Source organism: Rhincodon typus, chromosome 30 (genome assembly GCF_021869965.1).
Source record: "Rhincodon typus isolate 14 chromosome 30, sRhiTyp1.1, whole genome shotgun sequence".
NCBI classification, from domain to species: Eukaryota; Metazoa; Chordata; class Chondrichthyes; order Orectolobiformes; family Rhincodontidae; genus Rhincodon; species Rhincodon typus.
Genome location: NC_063361.1, coordinates 10,738,302 through 10,760,380, shown reverse-complemented (window position 1 = coordinate 10,760,380; position 22,079 = coordinate 10,738,302). Strand labels below are relative to the sequence as shown.

Below are 22,079 nucleotides of genomic sequence, written 5' to 3'. Positions count from 1 at the left end.
GGAATTGGGGTGTCATGTTGAGGTTGTACAAGACATTGGTGAGTCCTCTTCTGCAATACTGTCTCCAGTTCTGGGAAGGATATAGTATTATACTGGAGAGGTTTCAGAAAAGACTTGCCAGGATGTTTCTGGGAAAGGAAGGTTTAAGATAGAAAAATAGACTGGAAAGACTGGGAATTTTTCCATTGGAGTGTAGGAGGTTGAGGGGGTGACCTTATAAATTAGGAGGCCTTTTTTTAACGTGAGAGGAGAAAGATTTAAAAAGGACATGAGGGGCAACTTTTTTATACAGGGAGTGGTTCGTGTGTGGGATGAACTGCCAGAGAAAGTTGGTAGCTTCTGGCACAGCTACAATGTTTAAAAGATATTTAGATAAGTACATGAATAGGAAAGGTTTGGAGGGATATGGGCCAAGCGCAGGCAGGTGGGTCTGGTTTAGTTTAGGACCATGGTCAATATGGGCTGGTTGGACCGTAGGGTCTGTTTCTGTGTTGTATGACTTTATGACTCTATGATTCTACACCTTGTTCAGAAAGTGAAAGTTTTGATTAGCAGATGTTCAACTGAATTTTCAGAAGTGTCAATGAACTAAATTACTTGCACTCAAAATCTCAGGCATTAAGAGGAACTGAAAAAATGACTGAGTCATCAAAGATCTGGAGACCTTTTTAGAGCAAGAACATCAGATAACAGTGATTTCTGTATTGCTGTCTTGGCACGTCAGAAAAGGAAGGATTGATGAGGACAATGTACGGGAACAAAATGGAGATGTGGGAGAGGGTTTTTATTTTTAAGAAATGGGCACCATTCCAAGTGAAGATAGGTGCTATACCACAAAGATTGCAACGCAGGCTGGTACTGAGGGAAGAGTGCACTGACAGAAATGTTGCCTATCTGATGAGCTATTAAACTGAGGACTGTCTTTTCTCTCAAGAGGGTGTAAAATATCCGACTGCACTATTTGAGGAGAATCTGGGCAAGTGACACTCATTGTCCTGGAGAATAGTTAAAAATCTGATGATCTGATCATTTTTCGTCATTGCTGTTTGTGGGAGCTTACTGTGCAAAAATTAGCTGCTGCGTGTTCCTATACAACAACATGATGGCAGTTCAGAAAGTGTTTAAGGTCTAGCAATTACATCAGGAAGCCCTGAAATGGTAAAACAAAATAAATACAATTAACCCTACCCCAGCTCAGAGCCTCCCTCTCGCAGACCTGCAAAGGACCTCTTCTGCTTTTCATTCTACACAGGATCCACAACTTCAACCAACGGTTTTACTCCACCCTTTCTGACATTATAAACCAAAAGTACACTAAACTTGCCTGTCTTACCACCAAACACAGGCCTCTTCCAACACCAAGTTCTCAAACCTACCCAGAACCTCTCCCTCAATGTGCCTGTTGCCATGAACCATATGATCACCATTGCCTCTCCCACTGACGCCACCGACCTTGTCACTTCTGCCGATGCCAAGAAAGTCCATTTCTGAAGAAGGGTCCCGACCTGAAACGTCAATTTTCCTGCTCCTCTGATGTTGCCTGGCCTGCTGTGTTCCTCCAGCTCCACACTGTGTTATCTCTGACTCCAGCATCGGCAGTTCTTACTATCTCTGAGGGTAGGAGGATATGTGTCTGGAGGTGGTATCTCACTGACCCTTGGCAGGAGACAAGGATGGTGCTGTTCTAATCTGGTGTACTGACTTCTACATTGCAGAAGCTGAGCGCCAGCTCTTAGATACCTCCTCCTATCTTCCCCTGGACCATGACCCCACCATGACACATCAGGTCATTGTATCTACTATGGTAACTGACCTCATTTCATCTGGTGACCTCCCCAACTGCCTCCAAGCTGATAATCCCCCAGCCCCATACAGCTCACTTCTACCTCCTTCTAAAAATCACCAACAGGACTGTCCAGGCAAACCCATTGTTTCAGCCTGCTCCTGCCCCACAGAACTCATCTCTTCCTACGTTGACTCAGTCTTCTCTTCCCTGGTCAATCCCTGCCCACGTACTTCCGCGATTCTTCTGATGCTTTACACCAGTATCAGAATTTCCAGTTTGCAGGTTCCAGCCGCCTCCTCTTTACCATTGACGTGCAATCCCTTTACACGTCCTTTCCCCACCAGGAGGGTCTTAGGGCTCTCCATTTCTTCCTGAAGCAAAGACCTGAACCGTCCCCACCCACCACCACCCTCCTCTGCTTAGCCGAGCTCGTCCTCACCCTCAACAACTTCTCTTTGAACTCCTCTCATTTTCTTCAGGTCAGGGAGTGGCCATGGGTACTCATATGGGCCCTAGTTATGCCTGTCTCTTCATGGGGTACATGGAACATTCCTTGTTCCAGTCCTATTCCAGTCCCCACCCACAACTCTTCCTCCAATATATCGATGATATCATTGGTGCTGCTTCCCTCTCTTGTCCGGAATTGGAAAATTTTGAATTTCCACGCTGCCCTCACTTTCACCTGGTCTATCTCCGACTCCTCCCTTCCCTTCCTCGACATCTCCGTTTCCATTTCTGGGGATAGACTGGCCACTAATATCCACTATAACCCACTGACTCCCACAGTTACCTGGACTATACATCCTCACACTGTGCTTCCTATAAAGACTCCATCCCATTCTCTCAGTTCCTCCGTCTCCGTTGCATATGTTCAGATGAGGCCAACTTCGACAAGGGAGCCTCCAAAATGTCCTCAGCCAAGGATTCCCCAGCATCATTGTCAACAGGGCCCTCAACCGGGTCCGACCCATCTCCTGTACTACCGCCCTCTCCCCCTCTCTTCACTCCCACACAGTGATAGGGTTCCCCTTGTCCTTACCTACCATCCCACCAGCATCCACATCCAGAAGATCACCAGACACATTTCCATCACATCCAGTGAGATGCCACCACTGGACACATATTCCCCTCCCCTCCCTTGTCCGCCATCTGTAGGGACCATTCCCACCGGAACACACCAGTCCACTCTTCCTTCATCCCCAACAGCCCCCATAGCCCCATGGCTCCTTCCCCTCCAACCGGCGAAGGTTAACACCTGCCCATTTACCTCCTCCCTTCCCAGTATCCAAGTGCCCAAACATACCTTCCAGATGAAGCAACACTTCACCTGCACTTCCCAAAATCTAGTCTACAGCATACTGCAGACAATGTGGTCTCCTCTACATTGGGAGAATGAAGCATCAACTGGGTGACCACTTCGCAGAACATCTACGTTCTGCTCACAAAAAAGACCCTGAACTACCTGTTGCCTGCCACTTCAATGCACCACCCTGTTCCCTGGCCAATTTCTCTGTCTCTGGCTTGCTACAGTGTTCCAGCGAAGCTCATAGCAAGCTGGGAGAACAACACCTCATTTTCCACTTGGGGACCCTGCAGCCCTCTAGACTCAATATCGAGTTCAATAATTTTAGGGCATAAACTCTCCCATGACCTAACCCCCTACCCCACACACCAGGCCTTGTTACCATATAGTCTGCCATTATACACTACCTATTGTCAGTCACGAACAGTCCACATGAACAGCTATTCATCTTCCTAGCCAGATCATTATCAACTCCTTTGTCTGTCCAACTGCTCTTTTCTGTCTTCGGGCTCTATCCTTTTCCTATCATTTACTCCTTAGCTTATCCCCCTCCCTATTTTCTGCATATAAACTGACGTTTTCCCAGCTGCCATCAGTTATGAGGAAGGGTAACTGGACCCGAAACATTAACTGATTCTTTTCTTCACAGATGCTTCCAGACCTGCTGAGCTTTTCCAGCAACTTCTGTTTTTGAGCAAGAGGACAACTCCTCATCCTACTCACCATTCCAGTGTCGATAACGCCTCTTTATGTGTGCTCAAATAATGAATATGTTTTACTTGATTGTTCTTATCTTCAACTTATACATTCAAGCCTTCCCTAAATCTGTGACTCCATGAAAACACCATTTGCAATAATCGTGGGCATGCCTTGAACTTGTCACTTGATGTAGCCTTGCTAGTTCCACTGTTTCACTTACAGATAAAGCCATCTCTGACCATTTTCTATATCACTCAACACCCAGATCCCTTTTTGTGCCTCAATCCTACTTCCTTCTGTACCCATCACTGGAAAAAAAACTATCCCCAATTTACATACGACTGCACTTTCAAAATTCCAAGTGTCTATCCCTTGTTCCTCCATTCACCACAACATTTCTACAGCTATTGATCTATTCAACACCTTCACCTCCATCTTCAATGACCCTGTCCTCAAGAAAACCATAATTCTCTCACCTTCCTCCTTGTACTGCCTTCACCTTCCAAGGAGCACAGACTTAAAAAGAATACAGGGGACAACTGATTAAACTGAGCTACCATCAGACCTCTGGATGGTCCAGATAAAACACTATTAGCTCCTGCTCTCAGCTGCCAAAACCACTTATCACTCCCAGAACATGGTGGAATGCACAGGAAACCATAGGAGTTCTTTCCCTGTTGCAGAAAATCTTCTCAGACTCACCTCCCCTGTCCTTCCTTCCTCACCTCCAATACCAACTGCAAGGAGCTGATGAACCTCTTTGGTACTAAAATTCAGACAATCTATGAGCTGCCAATGCCAAGTGTCTTCCTTCCACTAATCTGGCTGTGTTTCCCTTAATGACAACCCCCCTATCCTGGTCCCAAACTCACATCTTCTTCTAGCTTCTCTCCAGTGCCTCATCATGCCCTCTCTGGAATGATCGTGTTCATACTTCTGCCCTGGTTGTGTCAGCAGCAATAGAAACTAACCTCCTGTTCCCTGGTCCTTTTCCCACTGAACCACCAATCACCCAGCTGCCCGCTGAACCCCAGCTTAGCCAATAGTAACTCTCTTCAGATGTCGCCCCTTTATCCTTTAAATCCAGTGCCATCACCCTCTCATCAAAAAAACGCAACCAATGACTCACTGACATTTCAAAGTCCTGCCCCATCTCCAATCTACCTTTCCACCCTCCAGACCTTGAAATTTCATAGCCTTCCAAATCTATTCCCAGCTTTCCCAGAGATTCATGTTTGAATCCCTCCAAACAGATTTTTGTACCTATCACAGTACTGGATTGACTCCTATCAACATCAAAAAAGAATCCTCTGTTACTGTGAGAAAGATGAATTTTCCCTCCTTGTTCTTATTAAATCATTTACAGCCTTTGATGCAGTATAACACTATCCTTCTTAAGTATGTCTCCACTAACATTCAGGTGGGTGGGACTGCTCTCACCTTGTTACATTCTTATCAGTTTAATCATAGCCAGAGAATCACTTACTATGGCTTCTCTTCCTGCTCTCAAAGCACTACTTCTGGTGTTCCCCAAGGATCTAGTTTTTTTTTGTTATGCCTCATGGTTGGGACCAAACAGGACTTGAACCTGGGTCCAAAGAGAGGTATAACATCACTGTGCTGCAAGTTCCCTCCCGGAGAATCTTCCTTAACCTGATCCTATTGCTCATCAACTTACTGTTGCTTGATGGCATTGTCAAAAGGCACAGCGGTAGTTTGTATATCTTTGTTAATAATATGCAGCTCTATTTCGCTACCATCACTCTCAGGCCCTTCATTGTTGCTAAATTACTCGGCAGCTTATCCGACATATAGTAATGGATTAGCAGAAATTTATTCCACTCAAATATTGGTGAAGCTAATGTTTTAGTCCCTCTATTCCATCCCTTTCCCTGACAACTGTCTGAGGTTAAACAAGCTGGTTCACAATCTTTGTTTTACTTTTGAACCTGAGATGAGCTTTCAGCCTCTTATTCATTGCTAATGCCAAGCTCACTTTTATCTATTTCAGTTGCATGGCCAACTTTGCCCATTTCAACTCATCCACTGCTAAAACCCTCATTCAGGCCATTGATTCTAGATGCAACAATTCAAACATTCTGTACATTTAAAAACCAAAAGAACTGCGGATGCTGTAAATCAGGAACAAAAACAGAAGTTGCTTTAAAAGCTCAGCAGGTCTGGCAGCATCCTGAGGTGTTCTGAGGAAGTGTCACCGGACCCGAAACATTAACTCTGATTTTTTCTTCACAGATGTTGCCAGACCTGCTGAGCTTTTCCAGCAACTTCTGTTTTTGTTCCACACTCTACATTTAGTCTGGCTATGTTTCCTTTAATGAGACCCTGTACTTTGGACCCAAGATCACATCTCTCTCTAGTTTCTCTCCACATTCTACCCTTTGTATATTTGAGGTCATAGAATGAAATGATGGTCACCCAAACCATAAGAAATAGGAGCAGAATTAGGCCTTTTGATCCATCAAGCCTGCTCTGCCATTCAATCATGGCTGAGCTGTTTCTCAACCCTGCTCTCCTGCCTTCTCCCCATAACCTTTGATCTCCTCACTAATCAAGAACCTATCTATCTCTGTCTTAAATACAATCCTCCACTGCCCTCTGTGGCAATGCGTTCCACAGATTCACTACCCTTTGGCTGAAGAAATTGCTCCTCATCTCAGTTCTAAAGGGTCTTCCATTCACTCTGAGGCTGTGCCCTCAGGTCTTAGTCTGTCCTACTAGCGGAAACATCATCTCCACACTCACTCTATGCAGGCCTCCGGGAGGGAACTTGCAGCACAGTGATGTTATACCTCTCTTTGGACCCAGGTTCAATTCCTGTAAGTTTCAATCAGATCACGCCCCCGTCCTTCTAAACTCGATCGAGTAGAGACCCAAAGTCCTCACCGCTCCTCATATGAAAAGCCTTTCACCCCCAGGACCGTTCTTGTGAAACTCCTCTGGACCCCAGGCAATGCCAGCATATCCTTTAGATATAGAACCCAAAACTGCTCACAATATTCCAATTGTGGTCTGACCAGAGCCTTATACAGCCTCAGCAGTACATCTTTGCTCTTTTAAAACCCAAATGAATGCTAATATTGAATTTGCCTTCCTAACAGCCAACTGAACCTGCATGTTTACCTGAACAGAATCTTGAATTAGAACTCTTAAGTCTTCAGACTTCCAAAGCTATTCCCCATTTAGAAAATATTCTACGCCTCTATTCTTTCACACTTTCCTGTAGTGTATTCATTCTGCCACTTCTTTTCCCACTCTCCTGGCCTGTCCAAGTCCTTCTGCAGCCTTCCTATTTCCCAAACACTACCTGATCCTCCACCCTCCACAGCCTAATTCACAGCAGATGCCTTTCCCCCATCACCTCTCCTCTCACTGACCTGCAGTGACTGTGAAACTGCATCTTGATGTCAAATTCTCATCCTTGTTTTCAAATCCTGATATAGCCTCACCCTTCCTTATTTTTATAATCCCTTCCAGCCACACAAACCCATATGCCCACATCCTAAACCTGGCTTTTTTTGCATCGCCAGTATTAAGTACTTCACCTTTGATCATTGTACCTACAGATGTCTCAGCCTCAAATTCTGGAATTTCTCCCTACACCTTGTTGCCACTCTACCTCACTTTCGTCATGAAAAAGCTGCTTAAAAGCTAGCTTTTTGACCTAATACCTCCATATGTGGCACCCTGTCATACTTTTCCTTTATAGTATTCCTGTGAGGTGCACTTGGAACTTTTCGTTATTCGAAAAGCACTATGTAAAAATAAGGTGCTTTTGTTGTTGCTAGATGATGATCAATGATGAGGAAATGACAGGTTTGAAAATAAGGCAGATGCCAAGGACAATGGAGATGATTACCAGTAACTAATTACTTCCAATTATCCAACTGTGTTTTGCAATTTCCACATTATTTTGTGCAGAATAAATTCATGAAGTCTTTTAAACATTTTATTTGGGGCTTTCCCTTCTCCACTGGTAACTCACAACCACATTCTCAAAGGTAAATAGAAATGGATAACTAATATTGGCCTAGATTGTGCAGACAAAATTGCTTCTGCCAAAGACATGGTATATTTTCTGGGCTGCAGTATTTTTTTCCAGTAGGAAACCTCTTGTATTTGTGTTTTATACAAATTAACACATTGTAATGAGGTGAAAAAAATGGCAACGCAATTGTTTGAGATGTTTACATTTCTACTCTTCAACTGAGGACTATGATTACATTATGACTGTTTACTCTGTGTTTTATATGTCATAAATCAAAGGATTCAGTAAGGGCTCAAAGGATTCAGTACTGAGCTGAGAAGTTATGTGTTTGCCTTTGGATCATTGCACTCGTAATAGTTTCAAATAAACGTGCACAAATTCACTTGCAAGCTTAATGCACTGCTAGAACCATGAAACAGAGAAACAAAGATGCGAGTATTGCAAGGCCAGAGCTAGGAGATGGGCTAGAACATGGAATGAAAGACAGTCAAATAGCAATGGTGGAAAAATAGATTACATTAGAATAGTTCAAACATAGACACTGGAGAGAAAGAGGAAGGGATGAATAATATTGAAATGAAGAAAGAAAATGAGAGAAGCAATAAATTTAAGATATTATTCCACTGCAGTGGAAGAAGAACTTGGTTTAAAAAAATAGCAAGTTCAAGTCGAAATGTGTTGATGTTAAAATCTGTATCAGACTTTCTTGTCATTTCATACATATAAGATGTTTTTACTTATGGATTAATAATTTGGAAATACATTGTTGTCAAATAATTTAGTAGTGTCACACTTCAGTTTGGTTTCCTCAGTTGGATTTCTGGCATGCACAGAAATGCTTCATCATAATAAATTCTTTTGAGAGTTTCTATTCATCCAATACATAGTTCCACATAGGAGCACATTGCAGTTCCCCAAGTCCAGAATGTTTAGGCTTATGTTGCCATAATCCTCTAGTGTGGACTGAGATAATTGTAATGCCTCTGCAGTCTAACCATCCCTCCCTATAAGGGTACATCTTGTAGAATTATTTTAAGATGTGTGGAAAGACACCAATCTCTGAATGACTAGTCGTCTATTTTATGCACTAATCTGTGATTTGGACTGGTAGGGCAATTACCTACAGTTTAAAAATTAAGGGTCCCTCATTTAAAATGGAAATAAGTGCTTTTGTTTTCACCTGGTGTTTGATAGTCTGTGGAATTCTCTTCCCCAGATAAACAATGGAGACAGAGCCATTGAATATTCCTAAATTGGAATAAGAATTTTTGATTGATAAGAGAGTAAGATGGTATGGGGGTAGATGGAAATGGAAATGAGAGGTCATAATCAAATTAGCCATGACCTTATCAAATGGCAAAGCAGGTCAAAGACTGAGTGGCCTATTCCTGCTCCCAAGACATATGTTTGTAGGTAGAGATAACACAGGGTGGAATGGGAGGAACACAATACATTTGTTCTGAAGAAGGGTCCCAACCCGAAACGTCAACTTTCCTCCTCCTCTGATGCTGCCTGGTCTGCTGTGTTCCTGCAGCTCGACACTGTGTTATCTCTGACTCCTGCATCTGCAGTTTTTGCTATCTCTGTTTGTAGGTAGATCTTTGGTTGCTGCATCAATTCATCATAGAAAGTTGATTTAATTCCAAACTTCCATCGCTGGATCTGTTATCTTGGAGATAATTTAACTTCAGAAAACCTCCTTCTGTGTCAGATTAACATAACTAACATGTATGATATTGTACAATCTTGCATTTGCACATCTCAGCTATAGTACCTTTAAGGTATTTATAGTGGAATGCAGAAAAGTTTTGGCTACATTTCTGTGCACAAGGTAATACATTTAACTAGTGATATGAAGTAAATAAATTGAAAGGTTTTCAGTTCAGAGATAACTGAACAAACTATACGTAATTAAATAAAGTATTACAATAGAGAAAAATAATTCAAAGATTTTCTGCCTGTTTGCAGTCCAGGTATCCTTATTGGCGCCCCCAAAGCAAATACAACACAAGAAGATGTAGTAGAAGGTGGAGCAGTGTTTCTCTGCCCTTGGTTGAATAATGGACATCAATGCAGTATAATACCATTCGATACTGAGGGTAAGTTCAACAACTAACTTAGTTAACACTGTAAGTTGTGGAGTTTGTAGCCTCTCACATTATAGTCTGCAAGAACAGTGTAACCCAGCTCAACTTGAGGAAGATTTGTCACTCACCTAACTCCCTTTAATATCAGTGGAATATTGAACACTTTTCCTGATGATAATGTGTATAAAATAAATAGGTCCAGATCTTCCGGTCTCTGGAACATCACAGCTTGGATGTATGGCCTGAGCTGTCGATGGCACTCCATAGAATTCCTGATATGTCGGCTCGGTGGGTATTGCCAGGAAGTTTGAATTTCTGACAGGAATTTCCCTGCTGTTATGGACTCTTCGGGAAAGGGAGTTAGAGTTTAAGTGGGGACTGTGGACAGTTCTGAAAAAGCATTAAAACTTGTGAATGGAGCGTACTGGTCTGACTCAATGCATATACATCAACATGGAGCTCCAGTATAATGAATAAATTCATTTCCAAGTTTTGTTGAAATGCTACTGATTTGTTCCTGGTTATACCCTCTGGGAACTGGATAGTTATCTGCGAAATGTTAGACAAACAATTCCTAGGCAATGGCCTGCTTCTCTCTCTACCACATACCCAAAAGAAAGTTCATGGCAAGCGTAGGAATAATAGAAAAAAAGTAGGCCATTCAGCCCTTAAGCCTGCTGTGTCATTTAGTATGATCAGGCCTGATCATGCAACTCAGTCCACTGTTCCTGCATGCCTCCCATGTCCTTTGATCCCTTCAGTCCTAAGAACGATATGTTTTCAATGTTTTGGCCTCAACTGTTTTCCATCATGAGCTGACAACCAACCTGCCCCTCAGTCATAGGGGGTCCCTCAATGGGAGCTAGTCCCATTCACAGGAACTGCTGGCAAATTGGAGTGACTGGCAGCTCAGGTAGTACCAGCAGGACCACGAAGGTGGATCTGATGGATGACGAAATGAGCCAATTTTGGTGGCATTGGGCAGGATTCTTTTGGCAGCATAGGAAAGGTGGTGACTTTTTAAAATACATCCACGCCAGGAAAGAGGGTGGTACCATCTTCTTGCCGGAGTGACCCTAATGAACAAAGGGCATACTCGTCCCAAGATAGTGCCCCTTTCTTTCCTGGCATTTTAAACATTTTTTTTAAGAATGCAGAAATCCCACTCATGCTTTTTAACCCATGCCAACATTTTATGACTTGACTGGCATAATCTTGGAGTTAATTGTGTTTTTATTAAGTTCAGTTGACCATTCACTATTTATTTACATATGGTGGGCAAGTGCCCACCCACACTCTGCACTGCATGGGTGAACATGAGGATGGATGGTAATGTGGTGTGCCAGCCTTTTGATCTATGTTACATGGTCTCCCCATACCCACTGAAAATAGACGTGACAGGGACACGTATAATCCAGCCCCTAATCAAACTGCTGATTAACTATACAACTAACCTGCACACTAATTCCAAACAACTGCTGACCCCTGAAAGTTCCCAAAATTCATCCCCAGTCCTGATCCGACCCAACCACCCTGCTGGCCCTAGCAAACCTGACTAACCCTCACCATCTATTTTCATCTCTAACCAACCTGAGCACTTAGCCCCACGACTGACTAGCTCCCAACAAGACAACCCATCCCAACCAAACTCATCTACCCACTCGACGATGCCACCCACTGTACCCTACCCACCCCCATCACCCCATCTATGCACCAGTCTAGTATTGGCTGGCATCTCTCAAGTCAACAAGACATCCTCCCTGATGGCCTTGATTCCAGGGGAAGGTCCCCCTCATGGTCTCGCCATTGGCTGATTGGTTTTGGATGAAAATTTGGATGTAAACTGTAACATTCTTCCCTCAGTCATGCTGCAAGAGGACCCAGTAAGATGGAGACTGAGACATTTAGACCATCAGCTCACGTGCACGATATGGCAATGATATCATGAGAATGTCTCTTAAATGTGTACTGAACATCTGCTGTAAGACATAACACAACAAGAAAGGGACTACAATGTTCAAAAAAGCCAATCACATATTTGTATAATGCACTAGACTTCTCTTTCCCCATCCTATCAATATCCTATGCCCCAATCACTACAGGGAAATGCCAACAGGAAAGCAGAGTTCAGGTTTCCAATTGAATATTCTGCACTTGTCCAGTTAATACCCTTCCCCAGGGATCTGGAATAAGGAGGCAGAAGTAGACTCTGAGTAGTAAAGTAATTATTTGAATGGAAGGAAATGTCGATTGGATACCTCTTCTCCATTTAAATGGACTTGGAAGTTTTACCCATTTGTGACTTGATGTCAGTCTGGATTTTCCACCATTAAGGCATCGGTGGGGCAAGGACATTGCCTTGAGCCCATTCAGCATTATAAATTACTTTTGGCCCCACAGCTCAAGATATAGTAGTGTTGTTAGAAGCAGTAAATTGTCCTATATTGCTGCCACCTCATTGCAAAGATAATATGTAACTTTCAGCAACCAGCCAGAGTTCACAAGTTCAACATCTATCTTAGAGTGATATACAATGGGGAGAATCTTCAACGGTGCATGAAGTTCCATTATTTGAATGACTACTGTATGTGTGTGGTGAAAGAGTTCCAGTTATGAATTACTTTATATCAACTGATAGACTGTATGTTTTTCAATAATTTAAGGAGTAAGAGAACAGGAGACAGCTCATATCAAATCAAGAACTAATGACAATGGTCAACTTTTTTTTGACCCATGTTCATTACCAGATACCATGCATATAATTCTCGTTCGCAGGGTGTGTTGACTTGCTTACTGCATTGGTCTTTGATTCAGAGCTTTGCAAAATTTGTGCTCAAAGATTATTCATATCATAGAATCCCTACAGTGTGGAAACAGGCCTTTCGGGCCAATAAGTCCACACCAACCCTCAGAGCATCCCACCCAGACCCATCCCCCTAATCTACACATCCCTGGACACAATGGGCAATTTTGCATGGATAATCCACCTAACCTGCATGTCTTTGGACTGTGGGAGGAAATCAGAGCACCTGGAGAAAACCCACACAGACACGGGGAGAATGTGCAAACTCCACACAGACAGTTTCCCGAAGCTGGAATCAAACCTAGGTCCCTGGTGCTGTGAGGCTGCAGTGTTAACCACTGAGCCACCGTGCCATTATTAGTGTGCAGCTGTGGTGGAGATGGTATTCATTTTATCCCACCTGGACTAATGCCAGACACAACAATACAGTGGAGGGGCAAGAAGCAGATAGCAGTGCCTGGGAAAATCGCGACAGCTGAGAAAGACAGCTGGACTTCTTTCCCAGAGCCTGTGTTGGCTAACTGACATGCACCAAGCAGCTGGATCTATGTTTGTTGAGTCTGTAAGACCAATTGATTGTTTTAGCAGTTGCTAAGCATTCAACTCACCAACATTTCATTTCAAACTCGAAATTGAAACAGTTCCAATGAGCTGAAAAACCAATAGCTATATTAACCAGGTGAAAATGTCCTTCATTCTGAGTTAGGCTGAGGCAGATCAAACTTTGATGTTTGATGAAGACATTGTGAGAAAGAAAGGAAAGAAATTGTGGGGCCCGTACTGGAGATATTTGTATCAGTGACAGCCATGGGTGAGGTGTCAGAAGACTGGAAGGTCGGTAATGTTGGTCTTTATTTAAGAAAGGCTATAAGGAGAAGCTAGGGAACTATAGGCCTGATGTCAGTGGTGGGTAAGTTGTTGGAGGGGATTCTGAGAGACAAGATCTGAATGCATTTAGAAAGGATTTAGGACTGATTAGGAATTATCAGCATGGGGTTTATGCATGAGAAATTTGCCTCACAAATTTGATTGGGTTTTTTGAAGAGGCGACCAAGCAAGTAGATAAAGGCAGAGCGGTAGACATTACCTACATTGGCTTTAGCAATGATAGGCTAGCTGGTCAGGTTAGATCACATGGTATCCAGGGACAGCTAGCCAATTAGACACAAAATTGCCTTGATAGTAGAAAACAGAGGGTGGTGGTAGAGGGTTGTTGTTCAGATTGGAGGCCTGTGATCAGCAGTGTGCCACAAAGATCAGCACTGGGTCTACTGTTGTTCATCATTTATATAAATGATTTGGATGAGAATGTAGGAGGCATGTTTAGTATGTTTGTGGATGATGCCAAAATTGGTGGTAGAGTTGACAGTGAAGAAGGTTATCTAAGAGTACAAGGGGATTTTGATCAACTGGGCCAGTCGGCCGAGGAATGGCAGATGGAGTTTAATTTGGATAAATGTGAGGTGTTGTATTTTGGAAAGACAAACAAAGGCAGGACTAAGACTGTTAATGGTAAGGCCCTGGGGAGTGTTGTAGAACAGAGACCTAGGGGTGCAGATACATAGTTCCTTGAAAGGGGTATCAGAGGCAGACAGGGTGGTGAAGAAGGCATTTGTACTTTTGCCTTCATCGATCAGAGCATTGGGTACAGGATTTGGGCTGTCATGTTACAGCTTTACAAGACATTGGTAAAGTCATATTTGGTGTACTGCATACAATTCTGTTGCCTTGCTATAGGAAGGTAGTTATGAAACTGGTTAAAGGGTGCAAAATAGGTTGACAAGGATGTTCCAGCTCTACACCTTGTTACTGAGACTAGAAGGTTTGAATTATAAGGTGACACTAGATAGGCTGGATCTTTTTTCATTGGGAATGTAGAAGGCTTAGGGGTGGCCTTATGGAGGTTTATAAAATCATGAGGAACATAGATGAGATGAATAGCAAAGGCCTTTTCCCCAGGGTAGGACAGTCCAAAACTGGAGGGCCTAGGCTTAAGGTGAGAGGAGAAAGATTTAAATGCGATCTGAAGGGCAACTTTCTCGCACAGAGGGTAGTGTGTGTATGGAATGAGCTGCCAGAGGAAGTGGTAGAGGCAAGTATATTTACAACATTTAAAAAGACATTTGGCTGAGTACATGGATAGGAAAGGTTTAGAGTGATATGGACCAAACACAGATAAATAGGACTAGTTCAGTTTAGGAGACCTGCTCGACATCCACGAGTTGGGCCGGAGGGTCTGTTTCTGTGCTGTATGACTATATAGTGTCCAAGCTGCATCTCCAGGATTACAGACTGCTTTAGGTCACTAGAGTGATTGCACAGATCAGCTATGGTCTCACTGAAATGTGGACCAGGCTCAAGGGACTGAACAGCCTCATCTTCACCTCTGTTTCTATATTTACGTGTGGCCCAAATAATTAAATGGTTTGAGAATACACAATTCAGGGGTGATGGAGTTAGCTCTGAGCCAAGCTGCCATACCAGTACAGTTAATGGCTAATATTTAAAAAAATTACGATGCTGGATATCTGAACTCACGAACAAAAAGTATGTGAGAAACTCAGCAGGTCTAGCAGCATCTGTGGAGAGAGAAACAGAGTTAATGTTTTCAGTCCAATATGAGTCTTCTTCAGAAATATTAAAGGTTAAGGATTCCATGTGTCCTGAAAGTTGTTTTTCTCAGAAGCCTACTCAAATTAGGTTGGAGAAATAAGACAATGTTAATAAGTACAAGTCAGCTGGGCCTATTAGAGGGAAGATTTCATTTGGAGTTGGCATTAAGTAAGTGCGGGTGATATTGAAAAGCTTTGGCAGGAAAAAAGCTGTGGATGGAACATTTGACAATTAGATCATGCCTGATGACAGCAGCTCAATGAGAAGGCAATTGTCTCTCCTTTTATGAGCTCATAATCTTTCCTCTCTGATTCCTATTGTAATCCTGCTACAGTACTATTAGGGCCTTTACAGAGTTGTGCAATCTAGATCAGTAACTCAGCCCTGATCTTGTGACTGCCTTAGACACAGCATACAAACGGAGATGGATCATGCCAGTGGAGGGAGCAACAAGCTGTAATTTGATTAAAGACTCTTTCCCCTACTCCTTTCCCCTTGGGGAGCTTAATGCATTGATTTTCCAATGTACTGAATACATTGGTTTGGTTTCAGCAATTTTTAATATTGTTGAACACAGCTGAAATGGGAAGGCAAATTGTTTATTGCTCCCACAACAATGTTGACAACGCTATTTAAATTTTACAGTAGTTTTTTTTCTCTCCTGCTATAGTTCTGTGAACACTGAGTCCAACAGTAACTAGATAATGTACAACGTTTGTCACATTGGTACCCATTGATGCCCCAGTTAATCACTAGACTGAAGCCACATTGCATCCCAGAGGCTGGAGGGATTTGGGGTCGTGTGAAAATGTTTGATGGCAAGCCGGGGGTCACTGGCAAAATTGGAAAAAGCAGCAGGAAAGCTAAGATAAACCCAGAGAAATGGTCCAGATGGAGCCAGGGTCAGGCTTTAAAGGAAAATCAGGAGAACTTTATCAGAGATAGTGAGAACTGCTGATGCTGGAGTCAGAGATAACACGGTGTGGAGCTGGAGGAACACAGCAGGCCAGGCAGCATCAGAGAAACAGGAAAGTTGATCTTTCGGGTCGGGACCCTTCTTCCCGAAACATCAGCTTTCCTGCTCCTCTGATGCTGCCTGGCCTGTTGTGTTCCTCCAGTTCCACGTTGTGTTATCTCAGAAGAACTTTGAATTTTTATCAAAGAATAAGCTGGGGGTCAGAGTTGGTGAAATGAGCCTTGAGGAAGATGAGCATTTATGATGGCATAAGGCCTCAAACTTGGCTCATTTGGTGATTCTCTTGCCCCTGAGTAAGGATGCATTGGATCTAAATCCCACTCCAGAGTCTTGACCACATAGCCATTTCGCTACACTACTGACAGAGTGCTGCATTGTCAAGCATTAAACCAAGGCCTAATCTGCCCTTCCAGGTGGATATAGAATCATAGAACACCACAGTGCAGAATAGGCCCTTCAGTCCATCAAGCCTGTACTACATTAAAGCTACACTAAATCTACACTTGTCCCATTTTTCAGCTCTTGGCCCATATCCTTAAAAATGTTATGACACTTCAAGTGCTCATCCAAGTACTTTTTAAAGGTTGTGAGGTTTCCCACCTCAACTATCCTCCCAGGTAGTGCATTCCTGACCCCCACTACATCTGGATGAAAAAGGTTTTCCTCAACTCGCTAAACTTCTTGCCTTAAACATTGTGTCCCCTTGTTATTGACCCTTCAACTAAGGGTAAGTGCTGCTTTCTATCTACCCTGTTCATGCTCCTCAACAACCAAGTTCCCTCTCAACTTTCTCTGCTCCAAAGAAACCAACCAGAGCTTATCAAACCTCTCCACATAGCTAAAGCACTCCTTCCCAGACAACATCCTGGTGAATCTCCTCTGCAGCCTCTCTAGTGCAATCACATTCTCCCTGTAGTGCAGATAAAGAAGTCACACCTGCGAGAGGTAGTGGGAGGGGCAGCACGGTGGCTCAGTGGTTAGCACTGCTGCCTCACAGTACCAGGGACCCAGGTTCAATTACACCCTCAGGTGACTATCTGTGTGGAGTTTGCACATTCTACCCCTGTCTGTGTGGGTTTCCTCCACAGTCCAAAAGATGTGCAGCTAGGTGGATTGGCCATACTAAAGTACCCATAGTGTTCATGGATGTGTAGATTAGGTGGGCTATAGGGGCATGGGTCTGGGTGGGATGGTCTGTGGGTCAGTGTGGACTTGTTGGGCCAAAGGGCCTGTTTCCACACTCTATGTATCTATGGATAATTCTATTCAAAAAAAGGTAGGAGAGTTCTCCTGGTCTCCCAGCCAATTAATACCATGAGAAACAGATCATCTGCTAATTTATCACATTGCTGTTTGTGAGAGCTGGCTGCGTGAAAATTAACTATTGTATTTGCTTAAATTATATGAGCAGATACACTTCACTCCCAACTGAAAATGAAGATGTATAACAAGTAGCCAATCTGATATTGTCGAAAGTGAAACTTAGTCACACCATGTAAAGAAATAATTTTGGCATTGGTCCTAAAAATGCCTTTTACTACATATACCTCTGGCCCTTGTTCTGAGCCACAATTTGTCATGAAGTAGTGTTCTTGATCAATATTTGTTATTGTACCTAATATCTCTGTTTTGCAGGTCTTCTCTCATTTATTACATTGTGTTGTTGAGGAGCCTTGGGTTGTCAGTGGATTATTAAACCATCTGCACTTGTTCTTCATTGAGGACAGGTTTTAACTTTGTTTTGACATCTTCCATGACTTGAAGATCTTTGCAAACACTACTGTCCAGGCTCCTACTTCAGGAGCAGTTCCTTGGGTCATTGGTTGGTTGATTGTTTATATCAGATTTCCAGCATTTACAGAAATTTGTTTTTCTTTATCCTTGATTGAACCAAGCCACAGTAAGATCCTGCACCTACAGGGAAGCAAGTCGTGGAAAGTTGAGGGATGAAGCAAAATTAAAGATGGGAAATTAGGGTCTGTGTTGGCACATTATTCTGATAAAGAATACAATTTATTAAAATCAATTCATAGAGTCTACCAATGAGCTGAATGTCTTTCAACTGCTGGCACAGTTTGTCAATAATCTGAATTTATTCATACAGGTAACCGAAATATTTCCAATCCTGAAGGATATATGAAAGATTATAAATCCAACCAATGGTTTGGGGCTACAGTCAAATCACTCAAGGAACAAGTTGTGGTGAGTTCATGTGATGCAAATCTAGAACAAAGCCCATAGAATTAAATTTCCTTTGGATTTGAGCCAAGATAATGGTGTCGTGGTAACATCACTGGGCCAGTACCTCAGACTAATGCTCTGGTGATAAAGGATTAAACAGCATAGTAATTGGTGATATTCAAATTCACGTGATTGAAAATCTGGAACTCAAAGCTAGTTTCAGTAAAGGCAAGTATGAAACTGTCAGTTTTGGTTCACTGCTGCCTTTTGGGGAAGGAATCCTGTCATCCTTACCTGATCTGTGACTCCAGACCCATTGCCTTTATGTTGACTCTGAACTCCCTTTGAAATGGCTAAGGAAGTCACTCTGATCAAAGTGCAGTTAAGGATGGGGTACAAGTGCTGGCCTCGTAAAATATTTTTTTAAAAAGATGCATACTTGGGATGGAAAGCATCTGGTGTAAAAAATCAAGGGAAATTGGGGAGCAGGGTGCTACAGAAAATCAACCACCTCAAATGATGGCTGTTCTACAATATACTGCATTTGAAATTTTAATATTTGGAAATTTGAAATTTTTGGATATTCAAAAAAGGGAAAAAAAATCCAAAAAATAAAAATAATAAAAACTGGAATTGGTGTGTGTGCACCCATTTGCTGATTTTGGCTTGTTTATGCTCATTTCTATATTTTGTATATTTTAATGAGATTCACAGGGAATTTGCATACAATTGCACCAGTAAAATAGGTTTGATTTTATATTGAACTTCCCAATTAGACTCCTATATTAAACTGCACCCACATGCATTTTGCAACTTATAAATAGTTGTCTATAGGATGCTCTGTTTTAAAATAGGCATCATCCAATAAATCATTGCTCTGGAAACCACAGGTCCTAATGCTAAGATTCTTGTCCACTCATTTCAAACTTCTATAAGTACCACTTTGCACTGGGAGCCCTTACCACAGAATACTATTTCCTTTCTCCATTATAACCTGTTTGCTTTGTGCCACATACTCAGCTTCTGCTGACATTTTCCTGCCTTCCATTATTTATTGCTGACTAATTACATCTTGGGAAGAGACCGTACTCACGGGCTAAATGTTTGAGCAGAAAATTATTGACATTCTGCATAAGTATGTATGCTAGCCATGTTCTAATTCAAGCTGGTCACATTCACCCATCATTCTTGTCCGCATTTACTTAATTGGCTCCCATTCCAACAATCCTTAAATTTTAATTAACTTGATTTCAAATCATTCCATGGTCTCATCCCTCCCTAGCTCTCTAACCTCTACAACTGTTGCAACCCTCCATGATATCTGTGTCCCTTTCATTCTTGCCTCTTGCACTTTCATGATTTCCTTCCTTCTATCATGCAGTTGACTCTATATTGAGGGAAATGCTAGCAAGTGACATCCCATGACCCATGAACAAATTAGAGTGCCCTCTCCAATCAGCCGCCAACTTGGGGATAAGCAAACTCGTCTTGACTAAACTTGAGGGTTTCCAGCACTACTTAAGGATTTGTCACTTTTGACGATTCACTTGCTTCATCATTTCAAAAAGAAAATAGAAGGTGCTCCAGCAGGAGCTGGATCTGTAATTAGTGGTGATGGAGGGAGAATGGAAGTTTCAGTCAGTCTCTACAGAGCAGAACATAGCAGTTGTTTGGGATGGAGAGGGAATCTAAACACTCCATCATGTCAAGAGGAAGCTGTCCACAGGAATGGCCTAAGATTGTAGCTGTAGGCTGGAAAGTTGGTCAGAAATGCCAGCCCTCACAAGTCACATTCAGGTGATTGCTGGGTTTCTGACCTGGGGGAACCATCAGACTGACTGAAAATTCTATTCGGCCTCTGATAATCATCCTTACTGGCCTTTCAACTCGTATTGATTGACTTCCTGCTGCTTGCAGGCTGGTCCACTATCTGCACCCCTAGAAAACCTGCTCTGAAGATGGGATGGAACTGACAAATCTGCATGTCCAGTCAGTGGCACAAAATTACACGCCCACAAATCTCCACTCCTGCCCGCATGTTGGAGCAAAAATCTGCCGTTGTCCTTATTCCAAAATTTTCGGGCTTATTGACAGGGAGCCTTTAGTATTCAATTGTTTTCTAGTGAATAAGTGTTTAATCTGCCTTTTTTAGAACATTAGTTTGCTAATGGGTATCCACCGGCTATTTGCACTAACTGGACTCCTGATCTGCTGAATTAAGTGCCACAGAAAAATTTTGTACCAAATTTAGGTGATTAATTATTGAATGAAAGTAGAATCACATTAAGGATGCTTTTCTATTTTCCTTTGTTCATTGCACTTCCTGTTCTACTGACTCTTGCTGAGATATGGTTTACACTTTATTTGGACAGGTGCAGGGATGGAATAGGTATGGAGGGATACGGACCGAATGTGGGCAAATGGGACTAGATTAATTGTAAAAACTGGGTGGCATGGACAAGTTGGGCCGAAGGGCCTGTTTCCATGCTGCAAACCTCAATGACTCTGTGACTCTATGACACTGCTGCCTGAAGTGGTCTTGTTACGCAGTGGTAGTGTCCGTACCTCTGAGTGAGGAGGCCCGCTTCAAGTCCCACCTGCTTCAGTAGCGTGTGATAACATCTCTGAACAGGTTGATTAAAAAATACTGACACCGCTGCCTACTTTCTGATTCCTCATACAACTGCACATTCTTGATGCAAAAACCCAGCAACGGTGGATTGTGATTTTACAAAAGGTGTCTGTTGATGGGAGAATCAGAAAGAGATGTCAGTTACCCCATCCAGGAAGGGACACCAGGATTAATTGCTGCTCAGGCATTTAAAGAGTTTTTTCCTGGAATGGAGATCCCTTGGTGGAGGAGTGAAAATCCTGCCAACAGAGAGCTATTGGTTAACCTACTGAAAGCTGAGGATTGGTGGTATTTCTGGGGCAGACATCCCAGAGAGAGGTGCTGGGAGATGGGAAATAAGAACAGGAAGTTGACTCTCACCATGTATCCCCCTTTCCTGATGTCACATAAATTGATCACAATTTTTAAGGAAGGATACCATCACCTGCTGGATGCTTTTGTTGTCAGGCAACACCACATGCAGTTGGCCGATATCAGCACAAATGAGATGAGGCCATTATATGATCAGAAATTGCCGCTGATTAATGTCTGACCAGGGACCACTGATGGAATAATGGCAGAGGCAGATTGTCAATGAGATTCTATTATACAATACAAAGCAGCACAGGCCCTTCAGCACCCCAAGCCTGTGCCAATTCCTAATCCTTATCTTGACCCGCTGCTTATTGCCCATGCTCAGTTTCTATCCCTCTGTTCACCTCCCATTCACATGTCTATCAAGATACACCTTAAATGTTGCGAACATGCCAGCTTCCACCACCTCCACTGGCAGTGCGTTCCAGGCACCCACCACCCTCAGCGTGAAAAATGTTCCCCACACTTCTGCCCTAAACTTTCCCCGCTCACCGTGAATCTGTGCCCTCTTTCAGTTGACCTTGCCACCCTGGGAAAAACCTCTGACTGTCCACTCCATCGATGCCTCTCAAAATTTTGTAGACCTCTATCAGATCACACACCCCCAGTCTCTGTCTTTCCAGTGAAAACAATCCGAAT

At 42.8% G+C, this 22,079-nt stretch overlaps 1 protein-coding gene across 1 annotated transcript in view; it reads left to right on the top strand.

The window, feature by feature from the left end:
- The window catches only part of LOC109921648 (integrin alpha-8-like), a 121,655-nt gene that overhangs the window by 2,993 nt on the left and 96,583 nt on the right, over positions 1–22,079 (top strand). Inside the window, exons 2-3 of the mRNA XM_048614461.1 lie at positions 9,763–9,893; positions 18,378–18,475. Coding sequence (XP_048470418.1) covers positions 9,763–9,893; positions 18,378–18,475 — 229 coding nt within the window. The remainder of the gene's footprint in view (positions 1–9,762; positions 9,894–18,377; positions 18,476–22,079) is intronic.